At 35.3% G+C, this 21,855-nt stretch overlaps 1 protein-coding gene across 7 annotated transcripts in view; it reads left to right on the top strand.

The window, feature by feature from the left end:
- The window catches only part of Gria4 (glutamate ionotropic receptor AMPA type subunit 4), a 387,848-nt gene extending 366,271 nt beyond the window's left edge, over positions 1–21,577 (top strand). Inside the window, exons 15-17 of one of the 7 annotated variants that reach the window (XM_013346099.2) lie at positions 10,819–10,933; positions 13,610–13,841; positions 19,165–21,577. In XM_013346099.2, the coding sequence (XP_013201553.1) occupies positions 10,819–10,933; positions 13,610–13,841; positions 19,165–19,286 (469 nt within the window). In that variant the 3' untranslated portion in view covers positions 19,287–21,577. Of the gene's footprint in view, positions 1–7,124; positions 7,240–10,818; positions 10,934–13,609; positions 13,858–19,164 lie in introns of those variants that run through there. The other 6 variants (XM_026779022.1, XM_026779020.1, XM_026779024.1 and 3 more) reach the window with 6 other exon arrangements.
- The last annotated feature ends 278 nt before the right edge of the window (positions 21,578–21,855 follow it).

Below are 21,855 nucleotides of genomic sequence, written 5' to 3'. Positions count from 1 at the left end.
CAGAGCTAGTTCCAGGACAGGCTCCAAAGCCACAGAGAAACCCTGTCTCGAAAAACAAAAACAAACAAACAAACAAAAAAAAAACAAATAGATGTAGAGCCCTGATTATCACTCCCAGACAAATGATAGGCTCAAACTTCTCTAATGAATATGCAGCCAGCGTGGTATCAGTTTGGTTTTGTATCTCCTGTTTATAATAGGCATGCATAAGAGAAGTCACAGTTAATTTTCAAGCAGCTGTTGCTAGAGTCTAGTGCAGATATCTGAATCCATATGCATTACTAACTTTCCAAAGTCTAGGAACTCCCTGTGATCATGTGCCAATTAATGTGTGCATCTTTGTACATTTTATTGAGAAAACATCCAGTTTTCATCACATCCTAAGAGACCCATGACCGAATATCAGTTGTAAATTGGAATCTATTATCTAATATTGACAATATGAAACTAAACTCCAAGAAATGTTGGTGAAAAGTAACCTTAAAATATTCAACATTAACATAATTAAGGGTCTGAGGAGAAGGATCAGTAGCTAGGAGAGCTTGCTTTTCAAGCACAAGGACCTGAAATCAGAACCCTAGAACACATTTTTATATGTATATAAAAAATTGGGCATGGTCATCTCTAACCTCAATGCTATTGGGGGCTGGGGACAGGAGGATCACTAGGACATGTAGAAGCCAGCCTGGATCCAAGTTCAGTGAGTGACTGTCTGAAGGGAATAAGGAACTAGGTGATAGAAGAAAAGACCCAATGGAGTCCTCTAGGCTCTGCATACACAGACACCGATGCCTCTGTACACACATGTGTGCATACAAGCACACACATATACGTATGCACGTGTAAACACACACACAGAGACTCACACTGTAATTAAACATCTTTCATACCACAATCTATAGCTAAGTGCCTGCCAGACAGCCTCACAGTAATCACAGTGATACAGTGATTCTTGAACACTAACCCCCTTCAGACTTACTCCTCAAATAAGAATTGGGCAAGCACATTACAAAGAATAAACACCAAAAAATTTCTGGAAGCTAGTGCAGTAACTCTTCATTTGTTCAGCTCTCTGGGGTTTAACTGAAGCATAAAATCTGAAGGTCTCCCTAAGAATTCAATTACACTTATTCTCCTAAACCAAATGTCCTCCGGTCCTTGACTCAAAAGACTAAACTAAGACCAATGATGTACATCAGGCCAGACAACATGTTCTGAACTCCTTGACAACAGCTCCAAGATTCTGTTTCTTCTTTAGACTGGAGTTGGTACAAAGTAGTAGAGAAAGTTTGGCTTGAACACAACAGTTCTATGTGTATGTACTAGTTTCATTTCTGTGATAAAATGACAAAAAGAATCTTACCAGGGACAGGGTTTCTTTTAGTTCACAATTCCAGGTTATAGTCCAACACAATAGACAAGTCGAGTTGCAGTGTGAGATCCCAGTGAGTTCCCAAGAGAAAGAGAACACCAAGGAGCTGTTGACATCACAACTGGAGTCAAGGTCAGAAAGAAATGTGCACGCCCTGCTTGCTTTCTTTATTCCCAGGAATGGTGCCACCCAGTTTCAGTCTGTTATCCCACATTAATCAAGATATGTTCAAAGGCCAACCTGATTAAGCCAATCCCTACTGAGGTTCTTCTCTGCCCAGATATATCTAAGCTGTAACAAGTTAACAATTCAAACTAACCATCACCAAGTCATAGAAAATATGACAGGGTTTGATTTGTTTGTTTCTGGTTGCTTGAAGTTTACAAATGAGTTCCACTGCAGATAATGTTAAATTAAAACTGAAGCGTAGAGAGCAAGATGTAATTAAAACAACTTAAAGATCCTCTTACCCACAGAGATTTGTTGTATTTTCATACAGTTTTTTGATAACATTGAAAATATGGAAAGTTTCTTTTCACACAGATTGCAATGAATATGAATATCTATTTAGTTTTTCTTTTGGGTATTATATGATATACTATTTTGCCTATTGATTTACATATTGATTTTAGTGGATACAAAACAGTCATATGGATTATTCATATTTTCAATTCTAGAACCTATGAAGCTGTATAGAATGCAGTTATGTTAATCTAGAAGAATATGATAGAGTAGAGTTGGCTCTAAGCATGTAAATCTCTACAAACTAAGTGCTTCTGATATTTAAATCAAGCTTCTGTAATAGGTATGAACCCAAAACTAACATAATACTTTCATTTAAAGATTGTTGATTTCCTTCTATTGATATATAAATATACTATTGGAATTTTTATAAGGTATTCTGCTAACATTTGGTCTGATTTCATAGAATTGGTTCCCCAAAGCAATCATCTTAAATTTCTTTTTAAATAGAAAAGCAACTTATTTTCCTTCTTGCTTTTAATGCTATCATAAGAATGCTAAAATGCCCATATTTTTAAACTTTGCCTATACTGTACATCAGCTTATTTTTTATCTTTCAATATAAATTTACAAATGAACTTGAATTGTTTGAACCCACCAGGTTAGTTAGTGCCATGTAAGGTTGAATTACTTTCCTATGATTTTCGCATTTTTTCTGTTAGAAATTGCTTAAAATTCTTTGCTGGCTCCAAATAAATTTTATCTTTCATATAATTTCTTATTAGTTCATACAAGTTTGATGGATTTTGAAAACAAATATTTTAGAATTTGTTGGAGTCTTTGGAAAAACTGATTTAAATACGTGCTGTAGCCACTACAATGCCAGATGTTTAAGTTGCATCAAGATATAGTATGAAGAAAACTCTTCAGTGAAGACATCAGAGACTTAAAGCTGAAGAGAGATGTTTTTCATGTGTACTTAATAAAGGGGTCCTTCCACACCAGGATAATAAAGTACTGGCGTCTTACAGTCTAGGACAAAAGAATGTGAGCTGCATAAATTATGGCACCTTAGACAGTAATGAAATGCTTGTTTGTTAAGTGAAATGGCACTGAATTCCTTTCAGCTAGAGTAAAAAAATTATTTAAAACTATTCATCTATAAACAATATATGACTTCAATTTTCCATTGAAAGACATTTACTAAATCTAAGGATCTGTATCATTTTACATTCAGTTTTACTGATTCATTACTGTGACTGTATTTTAATTTTAAAATTATACTATTTTGCCTTGGAGAAGGGATAAAGCTGGTAAGAGCAAGCATGAGTAACTCAACACAAATTCCAGCACCCACATTAAAAACAAATGTCTGCGTATGACCATGTACCACTGTGCAGTCCAGAGATAATGAAATGGCTAAATTTTGTGAGCCATTAGCTTACTAACTCTAGTAGAAAAGTCCTAACATCCTCCTCTGCCCCTTCACACATTTACATACACAAATTTAGGACCAGTGAGCTCTCTCTTGCTCGCTCTCTCTCTGTCTGTCTCTCTCTCTCTCTGTCTGTCTGTCTGTCTGTCTCTCTCTCTCTCTCTCTCTGTCTCTCTCTCTGTCTCTCTCTGTCTGTGTCTCTTTCTCTGTCTCTGTCTCTGTCTCTCTCTCTCTTTCACACACACACACACACACACACACACACACACACACACACACACACCATATACCTCCACTCCAAATACAATACTCTACCAAATGGAAGCATTAAAATTTGCTCCGTTTATTTTGGTAGACATGGTATCAGCTGTACACTTCAATACCTCACCAACAGAGAAACAAACCACACTGCAGGATAAATTGATTACAAATAAGAATCGGGCAGTAACAACAAGAGCATGCATATCCAAATCCATAGAAGTTGATGATAAATCATTTGTGGAGTCACACGAGAAAAGTTAACTATCTCAGCCTAGGATAAATGTGCCTGGTACTGGATAAAGTTTGCTTGCATTAGACTCCTCAACACGAGGAAATACAAATATCTGCACCTGCTAGTTCTCATTTTGCACTTGGTTTTATGTGTCTCTTCAGTAATAACAAAAGCATTTGTTATCAATTATTGGAGTCTGATAAATAAGGTCAATAAGGTGAATTTTCAAATTTTCATATTGGCAGAGTAGTTCCAGGAATAAAACCCTTTAGAACTTTCCAGAAGTCCTATAATTTATGCAGGGATTTGTGTCTCTTTCCACTGCAGTCACATTCCCTATCCGTAGTTCAAACTGAACATCCTTGGAGAGTAGTTCTTTCTTAACTTCCCCAGAGGCATAATACATAAGGCAAATGAGTGACTTAGGCGGGTCCTATTTGAGCCCACAAAATCTGTCATCTACAAACCTGGGGTCCTAGATGAAGCTCTTATATCCAGCAAGAATGTATCCAAAGGTTATTTTTCAACCACCAGCACCTTTTTCTTTATAACAGGAAATCATTTATTTTCTTTTGACTTTAAGTTCCATTCAATACAAAGAGATAATTAATACAAGAAATGTCCACTCTCCTCATCTGTTCTGCAAAGCAGCCACTACAGCTTTCTTGATGCATAGTTCAGCAAGACTATCCCTGACAATCGATAAGTGTTTATGATACTGGTTTTGGAGACAATATCTGGAATGTGTGAATGAGTTTCCAATGCAGAAATAATATACTTGGCAGCAAGGATTTACTTTCTCTGCTCCTGACTAACCTGATGCTTAATGCCCTCTGCAGTCATGGTTACCACCTTTCCTTAGCAGTTCTTTTAACACATCAGCTGAATAAAAAGTACTTTTTAACTGCTCTCGTAAAATTAGTGAAGGAATGTTACATATTTTAGCTCATCTGATGATTGTTATCCTTACTAATTATAAAAGTAATTCATTTCATAAGACAAAACAGATTCAAAGCGATGCACGTGGCTTACATTGCAGTTTAATTAAATAGCAATCCAAGGAGGCATTGAAACAACACAAATCTATTACATAAGAACATAACTTCTTTATTCATGTAGTTGCAAATTAACTTGGAAAGATTTTGGCATACTAAATACACTATCTAAATAGTAAGGACATTTTATTTCTTCCACACTGTATTATTGAAGAACAGTAAATTGTATACATACCGGGATTAAGTACACTTTACCAAGGAACCACAAGCTTCTACAAGGGAAGTATGTATGTTAATTGTGAAATGGGCAGTTGTTTAACTATTGGTCAAGTGTTTATATCTTATCAATCGACTAGAGATGTATACTTATATGTATGGATAGCAGTGTGAAACTAAATTGTTTTTACATGGCCTATTTGATGGAATGAGAAAGAAAAATCTGAGAATAATTTTGCAGACAGTTTGATTCCAAACAATATCTTCTCAACATACAGATTTATTTTCTTTATTCATTTCTTTATTTTGCCTTTTTGTGTGATTTTTTTTCTATTGTGCTGTAAAACTGTCTTTGGGTATGACTAATAACTCTGTTAAATAACCCTCTCATTAAATGATTTTACTTTTAATCAAAAGAATGTATGAACCAACATATGAAATAATTGGGATACCACTGCATTTTTAAAATTCAAACTAATATGAATTTAAAACTGATCATATGATAAGAAGAGTTCCTAAATACAAGACTTTAATAGTTTTCATTCACTGAAGTCAAACTTGCCATTTTTGTGGGGTTTATTTTTTTAAAGAGCTAAACAAATTTAAGTTTGTTTTTTTCTTCACAATAGATTTTTTAAAAAACTCAGACATTTCATCAGAGGAACCCTGTCTTGAAAAACAAACAAACAAACAAACAAAAAAACTTAGACATTTCTTATCTTCGCTGACTGTGTAGGGATGCATGCATGCATTTTAATTTGATCCTCTTGGTGATAAAATTGGCTATGTGACATTGCTCAATTTAGAAAATATAGTAATAATTTTACTCTACTAATACACACTTACTTCTGAAAGCAGGAAGAGCTAATTATTCAGTCAGCATTTAAGAAATAGCAATCTAATTCTTGAACCCAGGAACAGTTTTGTCAGGAAAAATATACTTTCCAATCCAAAAATGGAAAAGCAAATAATTTTCCTGAAATACCAGGTACAAATTTTAAGAGAATAAGCATATAAACAGATAGTTTAGTGTTAAAATAGCCAAAAACTGTTACTGTTCTTAGGCAGTTAAATGATAATTTACTGTTAAATCATGCTGAATATATGTATATTTGACTGACACTTCATTTGGCTTTAGGAAATCACCAAACTTAGTGCTTCCCAAACAACACAGACAGAACATTTGTGTCCACATTTCCAGAGTAGATTAAGCCACTCCTAAGATTTAACAAAATTCTAGTTAAACACTGAGAAGTCCTCTTGAAAGAGTCAATGAGTCCTGTGTAAACTTTACTGTAAAAACAGGAGAAACCAAACACGTGGAAGGCAAAAATCTTATGACTCTTGGAGAATAATTAGAATAGAAAACACTTCTGCTATTCCTCCATAAAGACACTAAAAGCAGACAAAAATCTAATCTAGAATGGTTTTGGTAAAGATGCAGCGTGATGTTGTGGGGTTCAGTCGCTAATTTAAACAATCAAAATGGATTCATCATTCTGATTCTAAATTGCATCCAGTGTTTAGGAACAAACCCAAATTTGACATAAGAACACCCCTAAGAGATGTCACTGTCTCCTGCCTAGCCTCATGAAACTCAAAGAGCCTGGAAATCTGCAATTCTGAGAGAATTCAAAGCACTGAATCAATAAACCCCACAAACAATAGAGGGAAAAATAATCAGGCCATATTCTTTATGAATAGAAGCTCAGTACTGGATTAGCAGGTTTTGTTGTGGTTTTTGTTGTTGTTGGCTTTTTTAATGACATTTTGTTTTTCTTCAAGGAATGAATTATTTCAGTCTCTTTTGGGTCATTGACATTGTTAGAAGCAAAGGAATTCAAGGTGTAATTATTTCACCATTATTAGTAAATACAAGTTTATCATAGTTTTACAAAAAAAAAAAATCCATGTAATCAGTTATCAGGCAATAACCAAAGTGAGTCAATGTGCACCAAGTACTGCAGGTTGAATGCTTTTGAATGAGTTGCAGTTGCCTTCCATTTGGAGTACTGTGTACGGAGCTGCCAGATAGCAAATGAGAGGTTTATTTAGCATTCGTGGGAAGCTTACAAAAGAGCTAAGTCCTCATTCCTTATAACATCTTAACAGCTCTACAGTTTCTTACAAAATATGTTTTATCGTTTCAAGAAATGCTGTTAACCTCGCAGTTTTAAAACTGAATGAACAAGGCCTCTTGGACAAATTGAAAAACAAATGGTGGTACGACAAAGGAGAATGTGGCAGCGGGGGAGGTGACTCCAAGGTTAGCCTCAATGTCACCAAGTGGGTAAACAGTACGTCAAGTAATAGGTGCATCTGCTAGGAGACTTATGGTGTATCTGCTCATAGATGGACTGTCAGTCAAATACCTTTAACATCTTTTTATATCTCAAGACTGCAATTACTGTCAAAACAAAAATATTTGCAACTGTTATTAATTTGGTGAAACACTCATAACCCTGGTGACACTAAATGTGGGAACCTTTGGCATTAAGGAAATGGGATCTTGTGGAGCTGGTTTTGGAAAGCAGAAAGTCTCTGAAAGAATGATGTAGTGAGCTGGGCTGCGGTGGCACACGCCTTTAAACCCAGCACTTGGGAGCCAGAGGCAGGCAGATCTCTATGAGTTCGAGGCCAGCCTGAACTACAAGAGCTAGGTCCAGGACAGGCTCTAAAACTAAAACAAAACCCTGTCTCAAAAAACAAAACAGAACAAAGAAAAAGAATGGTGTAGTGTTGAGTAAAAAGGGGAGAAAAGGCAAAGCTAACTTGTTTTCTACATTAATGAATGACCAAGCTCCTACAAAATTTCCAATCAATATCAATAACTTGACTCCACCTTGATTTGTCTAGCATTCCAACCAGACAACTTTCTTTATTATGTGGTTTACATAATTGTTTTGCTTTCCATTAAGGGATGAGTCAGGAAACAATAAGACTACAAGGTAATATTAACTAATCTTTGTCTTCATCTCGCACATACCATAATTTCTCCCTCATCATTTTTTCCATTTCTAACTAATTCTTTCAAAGAAAAATAAGAAACTTCATGATTAAAAGATATTCCAACTAGTGACCCAGAATGTGTGTGTGTGTGTATTTGTGCGTTTGTGTGTGTGTGTGTGTGTGTGTGTGTGTGTAGATAAAGAAAACAATAACCTAGATAGGAAATTGTGACTGAGAATCTACCTTCAACCCCTAAAAACATAATTAAAACTTTAAATTATACCTTTAAAAGCATAGATATTACTTAATCTAGAAAAGCAGAAGAATGCTTCCCATTAAAAAGAAGAAAAGACATCCTACTTCTATCCTATCTTCAGGTTCCTGAATGAATTGTACATTTTCTCACAAAATCACAAAATATTTGTAGAATAAATATTTTGCCATGATTTCAGATACCATCTCTCTTAATCCTCTCTCTGATGCTATAACATAGTGTTTGATCTTAAGTAATTGATGAAGAAAGCACAACGTCCAAAAGGAATGGTCGAGGTTCTGAATACAATGGCTGATGACATCATACAACAGAGGAGGGTATAAAAGAATAAGAGGTGGAAAGGGTGAGAACCAAACCAGGAGAGACCAGATAGTAGAGGAGAGAATATGGAGATATTAGGGCTGCTCTCTTACTAACAGCCTGCTTTTATGAGGACAATCCAACCCCTCAAAGCCTCCATTAACAGACTCAAACCCCTATGACCACACAGACCTCTTAAAGAACCTGCCACCACAGTGAAATCACATTGAGGGATTAACTCTTAAATTACTCTGGGGGAGCAAATCACATTTATATTATGGCATTAGATTAAAAAGTAATAAATAAATTCATTTTATATGTTTGACTCCAACTTCCCTAGAATTTTCTCATAGTTTTCATAAACACATAAATATATTTATGTTTGGAGACAAAAGTATTCCTTTGTAGAAATTAGAAATGTCAGAAAATGTGCTGAAATAATACCAGAAAACTTAAAATGTATGTGTTATAATCAGAAAAAATTCTGTTTGAAGATTTTATAATCATACCCTTAAAACATATAACAATGCTTCATGGATTATTTTTCTACAAATATAAATACCAGTTCTATTTTAGGCTACAAGAAAGATTATCCAAAGGAAAACAAAGAAAATACAAATATGTGTGGGTCGGGAAATCTACACAACAAAAATCACTATGGCTTAATTAATTAATCATTATGGCTTAATTAAATGAGAAATTTAACAACTGGGTCCGTGTCACACATCTGAGATATCACAGACCCGAGTAAGCACTTGTGCTCTCAGAATAAGTATGTATCTAACTTTATTTTTCCTAAAAACAAACTTTTGTTCTTTTAGTATGTATAATTATAGTATTCACAAATATGAATGAGAAGTTGTGTTCCAAACCATTATTTTAAGTCTTGACAGGGAACGCTCCAAAGAGTTTTAAAATTTAACATAAAATGCTCACCTAAAATGAAATTGCAGTATGTTTTGTTTTCCCTTGGGAGTTTAGTTTTCATATACATGCAAGGTTTACACCAAGAGAATAAGTTTATTGATGTCTAAGGGTTAATAATACCTTAGTATGAATTCAATAAAATGCCCTATAAACTTGCCTGCAGGCAATCTGATAGAGGCAGATTTTCTCTTTTATAGTTCCTCTTCCCAAGTTGACAAACTACTAACCAGGAGAGCTACCACCATCGTGAATATAAGTACACTGCTCAGGTTTATACTGAGTAAATAGAATTAATCTTCTAGTAAGGAAGTAAATGGCATGCTGTATTTTATCAAATGTGTTCAGCATTTCTTAGATGTGAAGCACAAGACACCAGAATGGTAAGGCAAAATGACAGTGACAACTTTAAAGATGTCCAGAAAAAATCAGACCATCTCCAGCAGAAAGAATCAAAAACCACCAGCCACTAATACTTAGCAAGAGAAGACCTGAGAATTACTACTGTCCACCAATTCTGCCTACTTTACTCTTATCTCATTAGAAGGAAAAAGTAGGAGAATCCTTTTGTTTTTTCCAACTACTAGTGTTGAGGGAGAGCTGAAGTCTTCCTCTCTAAGATATTCTATATATTTAACATTGAGGGAATTGAAGATGGGAGAGAAATCTGTTATAAAACATCACTAGCTTATTTGTAATAATTTAAAATTGTAGTCACTTAAAACTATAAACTTTAGTTATTTAATATGGTAGACTCAAGGCAGATGATTGCTTATGGTGATGTCATTTAAGGCCAATGCTGCAATTCAGAAGGAAAAATGCAAGTGTGGCCTCATACTGTAAACCAGCAATTTGCATATCTTGTAAGGACCTTCTACTAACTAAACCTGTCCTTGGCCAATAATACTGGAGACACCATTCTTCTTGTATGAACTTACTATGGAGTCAATTTATTGATAGATACCATCCACATATTCTTAGAAAGTAAGTAGTCTCACTAGCTAAATCATAGTGAATGGCTATAGCTTCTACTTAACTTGATGTTATCTCTATTAATTTTGATGGAGAAAATAAGACGGTTCTGGATTCCAATTGCTTGCCACATGTATGGGGGGAAATTACAACTCATTTTGAAGCTCAACGAGCCAATAGTTTTGGATTCACAGTAATTGCATATATTTTTATTTAAAAATCCTCCTTAGCAGTATGTGCCTGTTACATAAAGCGATGGAGCAGGCCCCAGTTTTATGTCTGATCCTAAACCTGGGCCTACAGTTCAAGACATACAATCTACTGTGGCCTTTGCTCTGTCACTTTGCCATGCGATTCTAATGTAGTTTTACTTGAATAACATAAAATAACATATATAATGTTATTTATGTTATTTTCCACGTGAAGAACTCCTGTAAACCTTGCCGTTTTGAAACTCAGTGAGGCAGGCGTCTTAGACAAGCTGAAAAACAAATGGTGGTACGATAAAGGTGAATGTGGACCCAAGGACTCGGGAAGCAAGGTCAGTCATTGCAGTTTGGGACTCTTCTTGTGTGTAAAACAAACAGTAACTGGGATCGATTGTCCAAACTTATGAAGCCTTAAGCACTGAACTTTTCTGTCCAGCTAGCCATTGCCTAAATTCGAACTTAATGCCATAAATTTTAGCACAGATGCTGTCAAAAGAAATAAACTGCTCCTCAGTAGTAAAGATTAAAATAAACTAAGAGTAACCCTTATATAGTAACTATTATATATAATAACAGAGCTATCATATATATTATAAAAGATAATATTAACTATTATGTATACATTATTACAAAATTATATTAGTCTCAAACTTATTTATCACTAATCTTTGTCAGTTAGCTTTGTGTTTTGGAAAAGGGAACCATAAAATGTATATTTTAAAAGTTGATTTCCAAAACAGGAAATGAGAAATTGATCAGCAGCTATCCAGAAAAAAAAAAGGTAAATATATTAAATAAAATTCAGGGTCATGGCACCACAATGCCAAGCATTCTGCCTTAGTTCAAAGAGGCCAGTCACATTTATGGACTGACAAATCAATAAAATGAGCTTCCAGATCTATTATCTCAATAAAGATTATTTCAAAAAATCAATATTGACACTGTATACCCACAAGTCTTAAGATCTTTTGCTCTTGAATTCATTTTTAAAGACTTATTTATCTTTATGTGTATGGGTGTTTGGGTTGTATGTCTGTTCCTGCATTCTTAGAGACCAAAAGATGTCATTGATACCCTGGAACTGGAGTTACAGTTGTTAGCCGTTGTGTGGGTGCTAGAAATGGAAACTACATTCTATGGAAAAACAGACAGTGCTCTTAACCACTGACCATTCTCCAGTTCCTACTCATGCATCCTTTACAGAGCAATGTAGAAATGTATAGGCTGAATTTGCAGAGTGCAAACTTATATGTTTATTCTAATTGGAAAAAAGATCACGTTTATCAGTGATTCAGCATGCCTATACATACTAATAGAATATATCTAAGACAGGCTGGGGAATAGTGGCACATACCTTTAATCCCAGCATCCAGTAACATATATGTGTGATTTTTTAAATTTTTTCTTTAAACTTTTTCAATATAGCATTTTAGAAAGAAAAGGAGCTACTGTTTATTCTAAGATATTGAAACAAGTAACATTTGCTGAGTTTTTATTAATTTTAGGGAGCTATGTCAGTTTCATAGGTCATCTTTCAAACCTTACACACAGTTAATCATTTTTGTCTGCCTTTGAAACAGAGTGAAATGAGACAAGCTTTGGCCATATAATGAAACTGTCACCTTCTGTCCTGCTGTAAAATAAGACATACACAATAATTAAAACCATGTAACCTTAAAATAACATGACTAAGCATACAAATACATATACAAAGAGAAAGATATAAATATATAAATGTATCGCTTGAATTAATACTCTTCTTATATAACTACTGGAGAACTTAGATAAATTTTGCATGTAAGGTGTTGTGGGATAGATGGTGGCCACAAAACACCTTTCGGGATGTCTTACTAAATTTTTTGAAATAGTGTTATATTATAAATATATTAATAATCTATGGCATTTTAAAGTTACTATCACAACTTAATATCTTTTAGTCATCTATTTGACTATTCCCAGATATAAAAATAAGATAATATATATATACATATATATATACAATGAGGTTCTGAACTATAATATGCCTAAAATATTGACTATTAAGCATTTTAAGTGTCAATGGGATTATAATTTTCAATCAGTAAAAGCATTTATAAATATGACCATACATAGTTTGTTTTTCAATTTGGATGTATTTTATTGAAAATTATTTTCAAAAAGCCATAAGTAGTGACATAAACCTGTAATCCCAGAACTTCAGAGGTAGAGACAGTCAGTCAGGAGTCAAAGCTACCCTTAGCTCTATAGTGAGCTAACCTAGGCTACATAAGACCCTATTTCAAAAATAAACATCAAATTAAAATAAAAAGTTTAAAATACATAAAATTATGCATATTGCTAAATAGTATATATTTATTTATATTTTATATGTTGCATATACAACACTATATTGCATATAATATTGTTAAGTAGTATAGAAAATTCAAAATTGCTCATGAGGTTCTCCCTACGAACACACTGGAATAATAAATGATGCATGCCGTAATGCCTTATGACTTACACAGACATAATAAGTTAACAATGTGACACTGATAGTCTAAACACCCTTAGTTCTCTAATTAAGAAATGTGGCATGGTAACTATCCAAGAGTAATATTAAACACTAAAATTTGTGTTTAAAGGATGTAAAGCCCAAAAGTTTTCTTCCACATATTCTGAGCATGATGTTCTCAAAGTCTAAATAAGACCTCTTCTGCCTCCTATGTAAATATATGAATGCTCATACATGGTTTAGTATAGTGATTTTCTTTACATATTTAATAATGATAAAATGTTTGGATTTTATTGAATGTAATTATATTAATTTGTTGGTAATTATCATAATTTTCTTCTCCCAAGAGCTATAAGCTTTATGTTTACGACTATTTACCTGCATCAGTGACTTAACCTGAAATAGTTCCCAGTACAATTAAGCATTTCCTTTAATAGGCTACTTGGAATGTATGTGTTCTTTTACCTTTTCGGTGTGACATTCCCATAGTTAACTGGAGTCTCTTTATCCTCCCTAGGACAAGACGAGTGCCTTGAGCCTGAGCAACGTAGCAGGCGTGTTCTACATTCTGGTTGGCGGCTTGGGCTTGGCAATGCTGGTGGCTTTGATAGAGTTCTGTTACAAGTCCAGGGCAGAGGCGAAGAGAATGAAGGTGGCAAAGAGTGCACAGACTTTTAACCCAACTTCCTCGCAGAATACCCACAATTTAGCAACCTATAGAGAAGGTTACAACGTATATGGAACCGAAAGTATTAAAATTTAGGGGTAGGACTTAGGGCCTACGCCAGTGAGTGGGGGCTGCATCCTGTGAATGCAGTGTTGTGACCTGTCTTGTCCAGTGGTGGTATTGCTTGCTTTTAATTAGAGCTTTCTATTTTTGACATTTTCAGTGCACAGTGGTTCTGTTTTTGTTGGCTGCAGATGTTCTGTTTGAACTTTATGTTGCCAATAGATATCTGCATTGTAATGGTCAGAAACATGAAAACAAATTAGAATTGCTCCACAAATTGATGGAAACAGCATAATTTCCCCAAGATCAGAGGAAAATTAAATTTCATCTGAGCTTTCCTAAGCAGAAACCAGCCAAATTTCTATGACAACTCATAAATGATAAGAAAATAAGAACAAAACATATTTTAATTGATTAAAAATAAATCCTAAGGAGTTGCCTAGTTTTGATGAGGTTACAATGTTTTTTTTAAACAAAAATACATACATATAAAGGATCCCCATCGTAAGGGCTGCATGAATTTTGTTACTAATCTAACATGTCTTCCATTGGCCAGTCATATTTCTATACTTAAATGCATTAATCCTTATTGTTTGTTCATTTTGGTTATGATACACATTTATTAAATGAGATTCGACTTATACACTTTCACTTATCACCGAAGCATTCTAAACAATCCAACACTTCTCCATTTCTCCATCCAAAATGTCAGATACACACACATGCACACATGTATATGCATACAGATATATATATATACATATATAGAGATAACATATACACACACATATGTTAGAGAAAAATGAAATATTTCAGTGAGTTATACATTATACATTTTTCCCATTTTTCCCCTTTGGTTTCTTTTTAAAAAGCCACATAGCCACACTTATATACTGTCCTTGTGTCACAATAAAAATGATATGCATTCCAGGAAGTACAGGTGGAAGCTAACTTTTTCAGAATCTAAACATCCACTTTTTTCCTCTAATGATCAAAGTTGGTTTTAAAATAAGACCCTAATGGATTTAGTATTGCTCTTCTGAAACCAAAACTCTGACAAAATCATTTTCTAAAATCATACATAATTGCCTAATGAATCAACTTTTGTTTAGATTGCATAATAAATGAGTCTTTGACTTTTCAAGAGACATACTTGAGGCAGCTGAAAGTCAAGACAAAAAAATATATTTAGTAATATGTATATCTGAAGTTGTGCCAGAAAACATGGTTGATTTGATATTTAATGACATAGAAACTTCTGAGTTATGTGCTACTTTCTGACAGGAAAGAAAGAAGCCACTCTGGCGATCAACACAGGTCCTCCCTGCCTTCTAGAAACCTGAGGTTGAACACACATGCATAGTGACAGCTGCAGCTGATTTGTTCTCAATTTTCTGAAAATTGTAAAATCTAAGTCCTCATTTCACTCCAATAAAGCACAGTGAGCTTATCTTCAAATATGGTTAGGTCCTTTGAGAGAAATTACTTGAAAATTCATGGAAATAAACTGAGACTGTGTCAAGGTTGATGGCCATTAAGAAAATGCTTTTATCTTAATATTTACTGAGTTGAAGAGAAATTTTCCAAATGGAGGAGCATTATCTAGCCTGGGTTATTTGGAATGAATTCATAACGCATCTTACTTCTTGTGTTACTAAAAGTGAGTTTCTTATTCATTCCATTCATTTGACAAATCCAAGATGGAAAACCAATATTTAAAATTTTTTTAAAAAAATACCAGTGAATGCATTTATTGCAAAAGTCTGGTAAATTACTAAAGAAACGAGTTAAGCATTCCCAGGTTAGAACTTTTACATCATAATGTTCTTTTAGTTGAAGCCTGTCAGTGAAGTTCATCAAATGTTACCTCCTTTAAAGCTAAATTTGACCTTTTAAAAAACACATTTTGAATACAGACCAAGCACTCACAGTTATGTAAATTTTTTACTTTAAAAACAGTAACATTCAGAGTAAGCAAAAATAATTTGTACCTGCAGCAAAGACTTGAGAGTAAATTATTTTTATTTTACTGTCAAACTGATACGTTTTTCCCTCTTAAAAACTTTGTAGTGACTGACATGGCCACTCATGGCTAGAATCCTAACATTTGAAACTCTGAGACAAGTGGATTCCTGCACATTTTAAGCTAGTCTTGGCTGTGAACAGATACTCTGTCTTGAAGAAAAAAAAAGAAAGAAAGGGGATTCTGCTGACATAATTAATGGTTGTTAATTTAGATGCCATCTGGAACCTCCGAAATCAAACTCTAGAAACTTTATACATATAAGATCTACTTAGAGCCGGGCGGTGGTGGCGCACGCCTTTAATCCCAGCACTCGGGAGGCAGAGGCAGGCGGATCTCTGTGAGTTCGAGACCAGCCTGGTCTACAGAGCTAGTTCCAGGACAGGCTCCAAAGCCACAGAGAAACCCTGTCTCGAAAAACAAAAACAAAAAAACAAACAAACAAAAAAGATCTACTTAGAAATGTGGCTAGGGGCCAGAGTGATGCTCAGATGTTTGGAGGGCTAGCGCACTAGTAGAGGCCAACACTCAGTTCCCAGCACCTACATCAGGTGGCTCCCAGACACCTATTGCCCCAGCTTCAAAGGTTCTCATACCCTTTTCTAGCCTCTGTGGACACACACATACACACACCATACACACAGATGTTTATTTATTCGAATTCACAGTCTTATATTCTATTTTCTTCAGCATCTGAATTAATTCAACCTAAGCTCCAAAATAGCCCCTCTAAAAGTTACTATGTTCCAAATAGCTAGGCATCCACTAATTGGTTCTTATTTTTCCCCTCTAGGCAACTTACAATACATTCTATGTGTTTTTTTTTCTTTTTTCTTTTTATTTTTTTTAAAAGAAAACAAACTATCATTTTTCATTATACTTACCAGGCCCAAGTTACCACTCTGTTTGTTGGCTCTTCACTAAAAACACCTAACTGTGAAAGAAAAGATCGCATTAGAAAGTTTTACAGCAACTCCAATCCCATATCCTGGCTTATATTTCTTGAATAAAATGCTTTTTTTTGCTACATCTTCTTGATGCAAACAATTCTGTTTTGTTCATTTTTTTTTTTTTTGTTATGACCACTCTCTAGGAATCTCACAGGAGTTTCCCTTTTCAAAGCAAGATTACTTGGAAGTGCAGTCCACTTCTGAGTTCCCAGGCAGGACTCTGGCATGGCCATGAGGGCCTTGAAAAACGGGTCATTTCAAATGTTTGTCTTTTGAGGATTTTTTTTTTTAATCAGGCTTTCTCTGTGTATCCCTGGCTGTCCTGGAACTCACCCTGCAGACCAGGCTGGCATTAAACTCAGGGAGCCGTGCTTCTGCCTCCTGAGTGTTGGGCTTATATGTCCACTCTTTCGTACGTTCTTATGAAGCTAAATTTCTCTATTTCTAGCTTCCTTGCTGATATAGTAAATTTTAGTTTCTTTACAATTTTAAAAATGTGCAATATGTTCACTTATTATTTTATTTGATACAAATTATACTCAGCACATCCTTCGGTGTGTAGTTCTTCAGGGTTTTTTATAATTTTATTTTTTAAAAAATAAGTTCTTTCATACAAAGTATTTTGATCATGTTTTTTCTCCCCCATTTTCCCAGATCTTCCCCACCTCCTAACCCACCTCAATTCAACTCTCAGCAAAGTAAAATTTATTTGGAATTTTATCCTTTTCCCTTTCCATACAAAGAAAAGTATCCTCCCATGTATGAATATTCATCCACTGGACAAATATTTACTGAGTGACTATTCAGGTAGCAAATAAAAGCTGAAGTTTGGGGTCACCAGGATGATTTAGAGTGTCAAAGCCCTTGGGACAAAGCTGATGACCTAAGCTCAGTCCCCAGGACCTGCATGGTGAAAGAAAGAGAACCAACTCCTGCAAGTTATTTTCTGACCTCCGCACGCATGTTGTGGCATGAGTTCATGCACACACACACACACACACACACACACACACACAATTAGTAATAAATGTAGCTTTTAAAAAATCAAATTTTGATTTTAAGGGACTAATAGAAGTTAACCAAGAAAGAGTGTTATTTCCCTAAAAACCTTATTATTTGCCAAATTAGATAGATCTATGTATCTAAATACGAATGCTTTTGATGTTTCTATAAAGTCCTATCCTAAGTCCTCATCGTGGAAATAGGCATTCATTTCTTACTTCAGTCATTTTGACTACTGTTATATTCACCTTTTATTTTAATCACAGTTAAATCACTACACACTATTTGACTTCATCTTTTTGTTATCATCAGGGTGAATGATTTCAAACATTTTTACTCCAACAGCTTTTAGTAAAACAATGAATTTTATTCACATAAATCAGTCAAACATTAAATTTCCAGAGCATATCAAACACTAGAATGTAATTTCCTAAGGAATTAAATAAAATTTAGTTCTCAATAAATAAATACATTGTGAGTTGCAAGAAAGTGGAGGTCCCATCTTGGTCACCACAAAGCTTAGGTGACATCTCCTTTGTCTTATTTTCCTCTTATTAACTCCAGGATTTATTTGGCTGTGAAGGATTTGGAATCTGTAAACAGTAAACAATAGTCAGATTTACATGATCACAGAGCCAACATCTCCTCTACGGAGTGTTATTTTCTGCTACCTGGGAAGACAGGAAATAAAGATTCAATGAGTATTCAGAGATGGGCCACCAGAAGACCCCATTCCATTCTGTGCATAGTCAAATATACCTACTTTCAATGCACCTCCTTAAAGCATAAATCTTACAAATGAACCTTGATTCCTAACAGGCATACAGTGAACTATATGTCACTAGCTGTGCTGTTCTAAGTCATTTCTGTAACTCATGTGAATGAATGCAAGTGTGTAGATAGGTCTGTGCAAGGAAAACAGGAAATTTGTGCATTTACGGTTTAGCAATTTGTTGTGAATTACAAAACCATTCCTTGCACCAGAAAAAACATCTAGCAAGAAAATACTATGGTTTATAGAATACCCATAAAACAGAAGAGACCTCTGAAGCTTCTTTGGAAGTACTAGGTAGTAGAGACCAAGTGAAAAGGTTTCTTCTACCCAGATTGGCTCAGAAAATCCAGATTTTGTGATCTTATAAACAGTTTTTAAATATATAGGTCCTAAAACTCTAGGCCAATTAATTCATCCCCTATTGTATCTGAAATTTTCTTTCCCTTATAAACAATTTGACCAAAAAGCACATGGGAAAAAATGCAGATGTCTAATTATCGATATTTTGGTGTTTGATGTGCCACGTTTTATTGAAGCAAGAGAAATATCATAACACCTGGCATCCTCTCTGTTTCCTTTTCATGCAACCCAGCTGACTTTTTCCGAAGCCATAAGAAACAAAGCCAGGTTATCCATCACTGGGAGTGTGGGAGAAAACGGCCGTGTGCTGACCCCCGACTGCCCCAAGGCCGTACACACAGGAACTGCAATTAGACAAAGCTCGGGATTGGCTGTCATTGCATCGGACCTACCATAAAAACCAAAAAAATAATTGAGTGCCTTAATTAAACTGTGTTGGTGACTGATGGAAATGCAGCCCGGAGAGACGGGTCCAGCGTGGTTCCTGGTTTAACACATCCTTTGGCTGAGAGCAGGAAGGACGTTCTGAGTGTCGGACAGAACCAGTGCATGAGTTCAGCACGGAAATTCAGACTCGGGTTTTATATCAGGAAAACTCACAATTTAGTTTTTTTGGGGGGAAGTGGGGGGTGTCTGGGATGGTTGTATTAACAGCAACGAATTTCACTTGAGCGCACTAATCAGACTGGCCAGTTAGAGCATCATACTGTGAAGTTCTTTCTCAGAAAGGCCTTGGTCACCACAGGAAGGGGTTCAACAGTTAATAGAGGTCAAGGAACCTGCTAGCCTGTGTCTCCACAACACCCATGTAGTCGATGGAATAATCTGCAGCTGAGACATGCAGTCACTAAAATGTGATAAGAAAACAATAAACATGTAAATCCTGTGGGGGAAAAAACAACAAAATTTAAAGAAAGCATTTACAGTTACTTTGGAAATAAAACAATACTGAAACATGCTTGCTTTTTAACTGAAGTAAATCCAGTAGAGGACAACACAATTCTTTTTTCTAACCATCTTAGGGAACAATACATTGCAATAATTGATATAAATGTCATCACTGTAACAAACTTTAGAGACTTTTTTAATGTAAAAGTTGTTGGTCACCTTGTTTCCCGTAACCTTCACTCTGTCACACTGTTGGTTCATAGATTGTGTTTGTCTGTCAGGAACAAAAAGAAAATAGGTGAAGAAAATGTTGACATGAAGTCATTCATCGGCAATGTAGAATTAGAAAAAGACTACAGGTCACTCATGTTATCATTATAATTTAAAATCCTGTTGTGTGTACAAAATTGTGGTTTTTGTACCCGCCCAAAAGAATAGAACATTTTTCTTACAGTACATATCTACAGAACTTAAATTTTTCCCTATAATCATACAAGTTTTATTTGAGAAACTCGAAGACTGCATGAGGGATGTAGAAGTCAAAGAACAGACCATATAAACAAATGTAGGCTGTCTTTATTATTTCTGCATAGTATGCTTTCCTTCTTTTACTGATGTTGGCCTCAGTTGTTAATAGATTAAGTTTTCAGAGATGGGGTCTTCGAGTATGGGAATGGACAGCTGTTTTGACACCAACACACCTGTGTGGAAATTTTACTTGACTCTCTTTTGCTGCATTGACTTTAGTGTCTCTTGGACTTTCACCCTCATTCCTATACTTCCATTTGAGTTCTTTGAAGGCGCTGAAAACTGTTTGGGGTAGAACACAACTGAAAAACTCAGTTCTTATTTTTACCCCAAAATTATGAACAAAATTAAACCATATTTATTTTTAAGAAAACAAAACATTTATGGTTCAAAAAGTCTGTTTCATTTCAAATGATGAATGAGTTCAATGATATAGATAAAAATCACTGACTGAGGGATATTTACCGAAAGCACAAGTTAGTTAATTCCTGAAGTGTGGCCTTGAAGGATGAGTTGAGTTTTCACAGGTGGAGGTATGGTAAAGAGCCTATGGGAGAGCAGACACAAAGCCACTCTTTGGGCAGGCCTGTGTACAGGGCTTGTGCAGCAAGGTGGCCGGGAGAGAGCACAGGCTGTGACACCATGGGAGCTCTGGCAGAAATATGAAGGACTGGTTTTCTTCCCTTTAACCCTCACAATCCCCTTTCAATATCTGTGTGTCACAACTATGTAATCCTTATAACACAAGTACACACTGTCCCTTAAGAAAGGCTACTTCTCTGTTATTGAGCAAATGGTTCCTTTTCAAATCTGAGCCCTCCCTGATGTCTTTTTCTCTTACTCCCACCCATCTTCTCAGCCAGCAAACGGACTTGCACAGCACACAGAATACTGCATCTACCATTTCTTTGGTCTGTAGCTCTTTTCTGTCTTTACCTTGACTGTCACTCATCCTTCAGCACTCGAATTGAATTTTATTTGCACTGGGAATATTTCCATGATTATCCACCAGCCCTGCCTATGATGCTGACTTACATGCCATTCTTAATGTTTCTTACCCATTTGGCACTCACCATACTGCATTGTAATTGCCTGTGTACTTGTCTATAAACTACTAGACTGTCAGCTCCTTGAGGGCAGGGACTGTGTCTATCTTGTTCACAGTTGTATCCCCCAGCACCCAGCACAGTGCCTGGCATATTGTAGGTGCTTAATAAATATTTGTTGAATGAAAGAACTAATTGGATTGATTTAATTAAGTTGAAGCAGAAAAATATATTTTCTCCTTAAAAGTCCCTGGGGTGTAAATTGGCTATAGAGTAGTTAAAATAAGCTAAGGTTGACTGGTGTGGGAGAATTGTCTGTATTCTGTCAATCATGTTTTAAATAAACGCTGATTGGCCAGGCAGGAAGAATAGGTAGGAAAACCAAACAGGAAGTAGAAATGATGCAAGGAGAACAGGAGAATTCTGGGAAGGAGGAAGCTGATTCCTCCTACTCCTGCCCA

Source organism: Microtus ochrogaster, chromosome 5 (assembly GCF_000317375.1).
Source record: "Microtus ochrogaster isolate Prairie Vole_2 chromosome 5, MicOch1.0, whole genome shotgun sequence".
NCBI lineage: Eukaryota > Metazoa > Chordata > Mammalia > Rodentia > Cricetidae > Microtus > Microtus ochrogaster.
The sequence above is the reverse complement of the archived record's forward strand: the minus strand, read 5'-3'. Positions and strand labels throughout refer to the sequence as shown.